The sequence below is a fragment of the Saccostrea cucullata genome, unplaced genomic scaffold (assembly GCF_032062105.1).
Source record: "Saccostrea cucullata isolate Sc308-1 unplaced genomic scaffold, CSIRO_AGI_Scuc_v1 ctg2492, whole genome shotgun sequence".
In the NCBI taxonomy this organism is placed as follows: Eukaryota; Metazoa; Mollusca; class Bivalvia; order Ostreida; family Ostreidae; genus Saccostrea; species Saccostrea cuccullata.
In genome coordinates, this window is record NW_026923704.1 from 196,100 (window position 1) to 206,863 (window position 10,764).

General features: G+C 32.9%; 1 protein-coding gene and 1 pseudogene across 1 annotated transcript; both read right to left on the minus strand.

Moving 5' to 3' along the window:
- Positions 1 to 810: 810 nt before the first annotated feature.
- On the minus strand, positions 811 to 4,792 carry LOC134264698 (uncharacterized). Its single transcript, XM_062746961.1, has 3 exons — positions 4,597 to 4,792; positions 2,570 to 2,821; positions 811 to 1,286 (listed from the first exon to the last, which is right to left on the minus strand). Exons 1-3 carry the CDS (start codon positions 4,790 to 4,792, stop codon positions 811 to 813), a joined length of 924 nt encoding a protein of 307 aa, XP_062602945.1.
- Positions 4,793 to 9,329: 4,537 nt separating this feature from the next.
- On the minus strand, positions 9,330 to 10,334 carry LOC134264699 (uncharacterized; annotated as a pseudogene).
- Positions 10,335 to 10,764: the final 430 nt, after the last annotated feature.

The following is a 10,764-nucleotide window of genomic DNA, read 5'->3' on the forward strand; positions in this document are numbered from 1 at the left end:
TGATGCATTTAGGGTCTTATGATAGAGCTGGAGGCTTCAAATGGAAGCGACATATTGTACAAATTATCAAAAGAATAATTCAAGCCCATCAGGCCTCTTGTATTTTGTGGCTCACCAGAGCTGCTAGCTAAAGCTTTTCTGGTCACTCATTGTCCGGCCTTTGTTGGTTCACCCTTAAGTCTATCTGTCCGTCCGATTTTTTCGTATTTTAATGTTTTCTCATGCAAGAACTACAAGAATGGGAACACTAAAACAGCAATGCTTTGGTATGCAGCTGAGTCTGAAGAATGGACTACATTGAGAAGTTCACAGAGCCATGTCTTGCCACTTGACGCTTCTTCGATCTCTATAATAACATTTAAATTTTCATGTTATGATTCTAAGCGTCTTGTTATAATTAGAGATTTTGGAAATGCTATACAATTAATTCAGATATAAAATTATATGTTAACGGTGTTTAAAAGTTTTTGGTATCAGTAAGAAAATTTCTGTATTGTTATATCAATTTTGGTATGCAATCTACAGATTAACAGTTGCCTTTACTTCGTCTTTTCAACTTCTTTTAACAGGTTATGTTATTTATAAACTTTAGTTTAATTACGATTTTATTTATTTTTAACAATCCAAAACGACGAGTTCCTACGGATATAATAGCAAACAGTCTCAGACTGTCGATTTACATATGAAAACAAAAATGACACTAAACAGGTACAATGATTATAAGTTTACTGAAATAAATAAATTACAGATTTAAATTGGATGTTCGCTAATTATCACTGTATTAAACATGTACACTGAACATTTCAGTATTCAAGTATATAATGAAATGTCGAAATTAATTGCATGTAATATCATATGATAATCTTCCTCATTTTGTTCCCCAATTTTCATCTTTCTCTTATTCTTTTCAAGTACTTGAAGTCTTTCGACAGATATCGCATGCCGGGTTTTAAGAGTAATGTCTAAAAATTTTGAAGAAATTTCCTTATCTTCCTGCACACAGTCATCGTAAATCCAATGACGAGAATAGTTATCATATCGACTTTGTCTTCTTTGTATCGTCTTCCCATTAAGAAGATCAAAATCAACATGGGAACAAAATTCTACTGCAGTATCCAGGAATGTTTCCAAGTCATATTTTTCGGCCGCTATGATGTAATCCAGTAGTGACGTCACTGTCAGACCCGTTCCTTGTTTACACTTGCTTATCATCAACTTCTCACAATTATCAACAAGAGGCGACTGGTATTCGTGTGCCAATGGTAGTACTTTCAGTACATTGATCTCTGGTAAAAAAAAATCATTGACATCAAAAAAAGAACTATGATCTGAATACTTGTATATAAACTTCTTTAATGGTTGAGGTGCCATTTTTTATATTGTCGTTTCGTGATATTACCTCAGAATACACCTGTTCAAATAAATGATATCAGCTATTTGAAGTGTATAGCATGCCAAATTAAAAAAAATGATCTAAACATAGTTTCACAGTAGATAAACCAGGTTTATCGACTAATCTAGGTTTATCGACAGTATACTATAGTTTACAGACTGTAAACTATAGTTAACAAGTTAATCTATATTTTACACCTGTAAACGATAATTAACTCGATAATCTATTGTTCACAACCGAAAACTATACCTAACACCGAAAACAATGATTTGCGATTGCGAAACATTATTATCTAATCAATACAGTTTCACGATTTGTAAACTATGGTTTATAACTCTTAATTATAGTTTACGATTGTAAATTATAGTTTACTAACGTGAATCTATGTTTATCAACAAAATCTATTGTTACTGCTACATTTCAGACAGATAAACTTTGATTAGCAGTCATAAACAACATTTAGACCTGAGTTACTATTTAAAGAACCTTAAATGCATATCGACTTTATGCTTCTGAAAATCATCTTGTATTAATATTTTTAATGTTCTGTAATTGATGAGACGTGACAGTGCATTGCATTAGGATCTACTTTATATTCAAAACATATCGGATAATTTTATGTTATCAACAATTGATACAAAACATGATCAAATAAATGTAGAATTTCAGTACTATAAGTAAATCATATACATTACTCTATTGATACAAAGAAAACACTATTCCATAAACTGCTTAACATACAGTATTTTGATTTCTAGTCTTTAAGTGTTAAAGAGAAAATGTGCCTTGTTCCAGGGACCTATATACTATATATAGGTTCCTACTTGTTCCCATTATTTTTCAAATTGTGTTATGGGAATCTATGTGAAAATATGATTCAAAATTATTCTTTGAAATATATATCTCTATGGATCGACCTCATCAAAGGAATTTATAAAATTTAAGTCGATTCATCTATATAGATGGACTGAAAAATAGAAATCTCCATAAATTGTGGCTGCATGAACATGATTTACAGTCAATGAGTTGTGTGTGTTTTTTAAAATATTTTTTTTTAAAAACACAAATGATATCCAACAACAAACCACGGGAGATCCTATATTTTTCATTATACATTGTACTACAGTATTTAATCGTTAAAATATAGATCATTTTAATGTTAATTGATAGATATACCTGTTATTGCATGTTTCATGTTTGGATAAAAGCATCGAAGAAACTCCACAACATCCTTAGCTTTTTTGTTTCCCAATTTGATCTCCTTTGCAGTCCTCTCTTTAAAGCCTCCATAAAACATGGCGTTAAACACAGGTGAATGTTTGGAAAGGACAGCTTTGTTAACGTGAATTTTCTTATCTTCTACAACTAGAGCTACATTTGTTTCCGGAAAACCAATATCGTCAAAGTAGTCCACACTTTCTTGCGTTTCTAAAAGTAGAAATAAAGTATTAATTGCATATTTACTAACTTAGAAATACCATAAATATACTGACACGAAAAAGAAACGCAACACCCTACTTTAGGGGAAATAACTATGTAAAGTAAAGAATTTTGTTTCTTAAAATTATGGATATCTTCAATTTGGTAAATATCGGTAATTCTAATGCAATTGTTTTGTAAAACACTCTTTGATTGGCTAATGCACTGATGTTTGAAGCAGTAAAACGAGCATTAACGAGCGTGGAAGCTTTTTCATTGTGACGTCATAATAGAGCGACGCAAAAATACAATGCTCCGTGACGTATTTCATGTAACAAAATTCAACAAAATAAGACGTAAACAACAAACAAAATGCATGGATTGCATTAGAATGGGAATAACTAAACTTCTAATTTGGTATTTGCGACCGTTAATGCTGATTTAACGGTCGCAAACATCCGTTTTACCGGCTTATAACCATTACATACATGCGAAAAAGAAAATATTTTCTGCGGTCTACAACTTGACATTTTAAAATTAAGGGATACAAGACGAAGATGGTCTAATATTTCAGACAAGGGACTGGGACGAGGTGCGAAGCACCGAGTCTCAGTCCCGTATCTGACATAATAGACCATCTGAGTTTTGTATCTTACTTAAAACATTTTTTCAATGCACTTTTGTATTGGCTATTGTAATAATTACGATACTTGTAACGGTGACCAAACCACGTGGATGGGGCGCTTAAAGGTTTTAGATATTAGGTTTTGAATTAAAACCCTTTACTGAAGCCCAATCATTTATTATTTATCGTTGTGACACTCTACAGACGCATTAAGAAGAGCTGAGCACTTCATGATAATAAGCGATTCTGGGAGTATTGTGAAGGAATTTTTTTTTAAGGTATGGATTGTAAGTGACCAGAAGGCAAATATATTTCAGGAAAGCGCCGTTTTTGTCCCTTGGATATCGGAAGCACCACATCTTTACGTAAATTAATTTGGAAATATATTTTGAACATAAATGTTCCTTGAAAAAAATCGGAGTTGTATGGGATATATCAACAGATCGAGTGTAAACGCTTTTTCGACCTGTGAATACTAACGTCATACAATGGACCACTTACATGTAACGTCGATTTATTTGGATGTGTTTTCGGAATATTCACAGATTTAAAGTAAGTGCTTCAATATCGGTTGTTTCACAATCAGTGACCTGTCTGGACGGAGTGTAAATTCTAAGGGATTTCTGAGATACTCCTATTTTGAAGTTTAAATTGGATTATGAGATGTTGATAGCTACATTACTTGAATTGCATTACGAGATGTTGATTTCTATATAAAATGCATAATGTTTATTTATTTTTTGCCTTATTCATTAGCTGTGCAAAATCTAGGAGACGTCATCCTTTGTTTCACACAGTCCAGTATTATTTTGGAGTACAATATTAGATATAATATTGTACTCCTGACAATAATATTTGACTATAGCTAGTACTCTCTTTAATATATGAGACTGTAGAAACAAAAGAATGACGTCACAAAAATGTTTTAAATATATCGACAAATCAATGTATTATCAACTAACAGTATAACTTCAATTCATATGTGACCATTAACGGACTCATGAACGGCAGCCCAATTGTATAACTAAATATACTTTTGAGTATTTCATTTTACCAGAAACCGGACAAGACTCGATCCCTCCTTAAGTACATTGTGATCGTAAGTATTTTTGGAATTGTTGGTACTAGCTATAGGATCATTCAGGGTTTTTTTTGTTACCTTGTAACAAATCACATTTATCCATTTCTACGGACAATGGACTGGATGACTCCTTTTCTTGTGTGAGTTCCGGAACAGGTTTTTCGCCGTCACGAGTCTGATCCAGTTTTGCAGCAGAATGCTGTTGCGCCGGTTGCAGAGATGCTCTGTTCCAGGTCTGTCTAGTGTTAGGGTCCTGATTTCTTTTCTTCGGCATGATGTTTTCAGCAGAATGAAATACGAAGCTGTTTTCTGAATCGGGATGAAAGAAACTATATGCAACTTTTGCATTTGAAATTTCATGCATTTGGCATTTGTTTGTATTCAGTTTCAATATGCAGTATCACAGGATGCAAATCTATTAATGTTCGAACATCTAAGAAGACATAGTACGAATGTAGATTCATATATGTAGGTTCAGCCGTCTTATCTCTACAACAGTTATGGAGCTAGTTTTATTTTCATTATTATAGCTCATCTGAGCCGAAGGATCAAGTGAGCTTTTCTGATCGAAATTTGTCCATTGTCTGTCGTTGTGTCGTCATCGTTGTTGTCGTAAACTTTTCACATTTTCATCTTCTCAAGAACCATGGGCCAATTTCAACCAGACTTGCCACAAATTATTCACAGGTGAAGGGGATTCAAGTTTGTTTTAATAGAGGACCACACCCTCATTGGATGGAAAATAACTATAAATTCGTGAAAAATTCATCTTTTGAAGATTTTCTTTTCAAGGCCAGGAGAGATGAAACTCATCTGGAATCATCCTTAGGTAGTGTAGATTCATATTTGTTTAAAAATTGACCCCGTTGGGGCCACAATGGACTTTCAAAGTTTTACATAGGATTATATAGATAAAAAATCTTCTCAAGAACAGGAAAGCCATGATTGGTAATAAAAATTAACATTGGCCATACCTTCTGAACAATTATTGCGAAGGCTTCCGTACTCTACAAAAGCATTCTATGTGGCAAGACCTTTCATTGGATACCAATTGCCTTGACCTTTGTTTTACCTTGATCTTGGACATTTTTTGTACTTATTGAAAGAAACATTGGCCTACTTTCAAATTTTACAATTATTTTCCAGTGAGAATATCCTACTATTGGTACCAATTCATTAAATTTGCATTTAAGAAAAGTTAAATCTTTGCTATGTTGCTATACGGGGGCATCAGTGTTTCACAAACACAACTTGTTTTGAATTACAAAAGAAAGAAGTGAATTTAAATCAAATTTACAGATGGTTTAATTTTCAACTATTAAAATATGTAAAACGCTATGTTTTTCTACTTACTTTTTTACCTCTTTCCTTGGTTTTAGTATTTTAGATATAATCGACGATTAGCATATGCACTATATCTGAATTATATGGCAGTTTACAAAGTTTTAAAACTGTGATCATCGATTTCTATTTTTCTTTAGGACGCTCTTTGCTATTTTAAATTGCCCATAATAAACTTAAATAAACATTGAAACTTTTCTTTACCTATAGATTTTTTCAACACACCTTATCTTTCAAATTTTAAAAGCCAGTATAACTATGTATGTTATTGAACAAATCCATTAAATTCAGCTAAGGTAAGCAGGGGAAGTAATTCTATGCACTGAAAATAAATATAAAAAGCTATAAATTAATAGCTCATTGAAATTATCAAAACGCGTGAAATCAACTTAAATTGAACTTGTTTTTGTGGTGATCATAGTTTTATTAATAGATATAAAGATAAACATTTTAATTAATACGTATATGCAAGAACAATTAATTCATTTTACTAATTTGATTCTTAACTGCAGTTGAATGATATATGCATATAGTCAAGCCATATCCTGAGAAAATATACTTTTAAAGAATAAATAAGATTTTTTATCCTATAGTTCAAATCAAAACAAATTCAGTAAGTTCTCAGTTAAGATTATTATTTTAACTTTAGTTAGTATTTTTAGGACGTGCATGTATTCCATTCTCACATATATTGAAAGTAATAAATTTCGTCATGAATTATGTCTCAGTTATGGGACGTGGATCGGATAAAAAATGAGGTCCCGTATCGCATTAGGTTTCGGCACGAAAAAGATCCCTCACAGCTCAATGGCCCTGAGTGCCGCACATACGACAAAACTAGCCCTTCACCGGCAAGTGACGGCGTCTCCATATGAGAGAAAAATTCTCGACAGGGACATTACACAAAATACAATCATACATGTGTATATATACTAGCTATTTAACCTATTTATATTATTTGTTGTTATTTACTCAATTTCATTGAATCCGACACAATTACGGGTTCAATACTTTAAGTTTTTAAGGAATACAATATTTATGGGTCGATACAATGACTTTTTTAGCAAAAACAATCTGACATCAAGTTAAAAGCTGACTGACTTTTTCATACTTATTGTAAGGCTATTATTGAGTATTTAATGCTGAATTGGCGGCCGATTTTCCCGTTATTTCCAAGCCATGGTTAGGGGCACACGGTGGATGTGACTGGTCGGCAGTGGATGTTTACTCCTACATGACACCTGATCCCACCTCAGATGTTTTTGGAGGTCTATATTTACTCTGCTCCTGATTTAAATCGTTTGAATGGAATTTTGAACTTTAATACTGGTCGTTCTTAAATCCATAAAGGACAAGATAGGGTAAGACCAGTATTTGGCCCCCGATTTTGGGTGTCTTTAAGAATGATCCAACAGTTTATCCATGAAACCCTGTTTTCACCCCTGCCACAAAATGAGTACTGGTTTTAAAATTAAGAATATACAGAGGTCACAGTGAGGTCAGGAAATAGGTCATTTTTCGAAATTTCTCATTTTTATGCAAATTTTCACTAATTATACAGCACATTTTCTTTCGGAAAACATAGAGCACACGTTTGCCTATCTACCAAATTTATATATCTTATACACTGATATCAGCAATCTCCTATGCAGAGTTGTCGTTCGTTCCTCTCTCAGACACCTCTGCAATGGGCTCACGTCAAAATTTTTGACATAACGTATAAAACGTGATATTTGCAGGATTGTTTCAAATTAAATGGATAGTTTTGGATTTATTAAGTAAATATCTATCTCAAAACTCAGACATAAGCATAGAAAATGTATTATAATCAAGTAAAACAAACGCACTATTTCTCGTGTTTATCACTGTGATATACGCGAGCCAACAACAGAGGTGAATGTATGAGCCGATGGTAGAGAGTGTGATATCAGATGCAGTATATGTGTAAAAGTCTCAGATAGGCAAGCGTGTGCTCTATGTTTTCCGAAGAGAAATGTACCCAAATATAATGAAAATCCACCAGAATTGAGGAAATTCGGGAAAATGACCTGTTTCTGAACCCTCTAGTGGCTTCCATGTAGCCTTTGAATCAAAATTAGTGCTTGTCTTAAAGTAAGCATCATTTTAACTTCTCAACTACAAACTATCACAGTTTTATCAGTGTTCTGATTTTAATATAAAAAATTCGGCTGTTACCCTATCTTGTCCTTTCATTGAAAGTCCGAATTTGTGGTTCGATAAAGAATCCTCATGCCTAAATGCCAAATCAGATTAAACTTTGAAGCCTTTGCCGCTGTCGACGAGGTCTTTCTTGGTGCAAAAGTTAATAAAAAAAAACATACATGCACAATCAAAGAAGGATATAAAGATAACGAACAGTATCCAATATCAATGTCCATAAAACAACATTTTTATTGAAGAAGCAGCTGTCAATGATATCAAAAAGCCTGGATTTTAATTTATCATGTGGAATGGTTGTGTTACCAGTGAAATTATGTAATTTATTCATTGAATAGAAATGATATTCTTTCACATTGTGACAATTATCAGAAAGGAAGTATCAGAATCTATATAGGCAAATATTTATAAAACAAAAAAAATGTAATTTTGTTCTTCAATATTGAATTTATTTCACTTGCGAGAATTTTTCTACCCTCCACAAGCAAGGTCACATCTGTTTCTGAAAAGTCAGGAGCTAACTCAGAATTGTCATTGCTTTTATTATCGGCTTTGTTACCATTCTCAGCAAATATCGACCGAGCCATTCTTATTTTGTTACGTCTACAAAACAATATTTAAATCAATTGGCAAGAGCTAGAAATCGTTGATGAGCTGTAATAGAATACTAACTTCAAACCTAGTCATAAAAACAAGAAGCTTTTCCTCTCAATTTCTTGACCAGATCTAAATGACCTTGAGGTAAAACCAAACAGCATTTATATATACTAAAATATTTTCTTTATACCCTGAATGTGTGAAATTCTCAGTTTGTTTAATTCAAACATTGATAATGATGAAGGGTACACATTTGAGACAGACATACAGTGGATTTAGACAACAATTGATTTCATGGAAAAGAAAATTTTTATATTATTTTAGGAGTGTGGAAGGCGTACAATACACATTGTATTTGTCACAAACGCTTGTCGGTTTTTTAATGTCGGTTCAATTTCTAATGGAAGCCAAATAGAGATGAATTGAATTTAAAGTTTGCAGAATGTTATATGTACTGAGGACAAACTGTGAACGGTAATTTGTCGAGGAAATTTAAAATGTTTCTATGAAGCGAAAAGTTGAATTCCGCGGAATTATGACCCCGTGGAAAAAAGTATGTCTACAGTATTTTAATGTTGTTCAAAATTTTATTCACAAATAAAGAAAACGAACGGGATTGCGCAACTGGCAAAGTTTATTTAAGCCCTCTCCCTAGAAATATAAGTTATAAAAAGATAATAATATCCATAAAGATATTAACCAAATGACATACATATTTCTTTATCATTTTCATCTGTTGGGTCTTTGTTCGTGTTCTTTCTGTTACGCATTTCAAGAGTTTTAAGTCTTTTTTCCGCTATAGCAAGACGAGTTTTGGGATGAATTCTTGAACATTGAAGAGATATATCATTGTTAACTGTTTCCCTGTAGTTTACAACTCTGTACATGTTTTTTTTTTCAAATTGCTTTCCGTTGAGAAGATCGAAATCCACATGAGCACAAAATGTCGTAGCCGTGTCTAGAAACTTTTGCAGATCATATTTTTCGGCTGCAAGGATGTAATCCAGTAGTGTCTTCACTGTCAGGTTTTTGCTTTGCAGCACATGCTTTGCATGAATTTTTCGCAGTCGGTAACTACTGAAGACTGGTACTCATGTGCCAACGGTAAAATTTGCAATACATTCTGTTCTGAAAGAAAATTATACAACATCATTAGTTTAATGACTCTAACTACGATCATAAAAAGGTAAATTTTGTCAGAGACTTGTAAACTGTAAATTCACATATTTTTGCATGGTCAAATTTTCGTGGTTTGAGGAAATGATATGGGCTCGTAGGGATTTCATTTCGTGGATGAAGGATAATTGAAAAGTTATGTCTGGGAAAATAACATTACATGTTAGACATAAAATCGAGCGTCCCAACTTACATGTACCTCATTTACCACGAATATTAATCTCCAACAGGAATAATGTGATGTCACAATATTTTGAATGATTTAAATAACCTATTATTTGTTTATTCATGTTTGGATAAAAACACCCGAGAAAAGCAGCGAAGTCCTTAGCCTTTTTGTTCTGCAGCCTTATCTCCTTTGCATTTCTCTCCTTAAAGCCTCCAGAAAACATGGCTTCAAAAACTGGAGAATGTCTGGAAAGAACGCCTTTATTAACATGAATTTTCTCATCTTCTACAACTAGAGTTACATCTGTTTCTGGAAAACCAATGTCATCAGAGTAGCCAGCATTTATCTTGGACATATTCATTGTAACTGCGAGTAGCTGAAATTCCATAATTTTATCGTGACAATTGATATTATTTAAACAATAAAATGCTTTTTTTGTTTGTTGTTACTGGAATGAACGGAAGCAGCTGTTGCAGAAAAAATACATAACCCGCGTAAGCGGGTTATGTAAATTTTTTCTGCAATAGCTGCGACCGTTCATTCCAGTAACAACAAACAAAGAAAGACATTTTATTGTTTATATTTATATCTTTAAATTATCATTTTAAGTAGGATTAAAAATATTATTATTGTGTTAATGATGCGAACGTCTTTGTACGCTTCATTGATGGAACGACCACTGATCAAGAAATCTGTACAGGTGATATGCCTAATGTAGTTTATGCAGGGATGAATGCAATGGGTTTTCTTAAGAAATAAAGAAGAAAATATTCAGTGGATGTAAA

Excerpts from the sequence above, each read along its gene's own strand:
- LOC134264698 (XM_062746961.1), bottom strand. The coding sequence starts at position 4,792 with ATGCCGAAGAAAAGAAATCAGGACCCTAACACTAGACAGACCTGGAAC. Across the intron at positions 2,822-4,596 it reads TAAATGTGATTTGTTACAAG|AAACGCAAGAAAGTGTGGAC; the intron begins GTAACAAAAAAA and ends TTCTACTTTTAG. Across the intron at positions 1,287-2,569 it reads CATGAAACATGCAATAACAG|AGATCAATGTACTGAAAGTA; the intron begins GTATATCTATCA and ends TTTTTTTACCAG.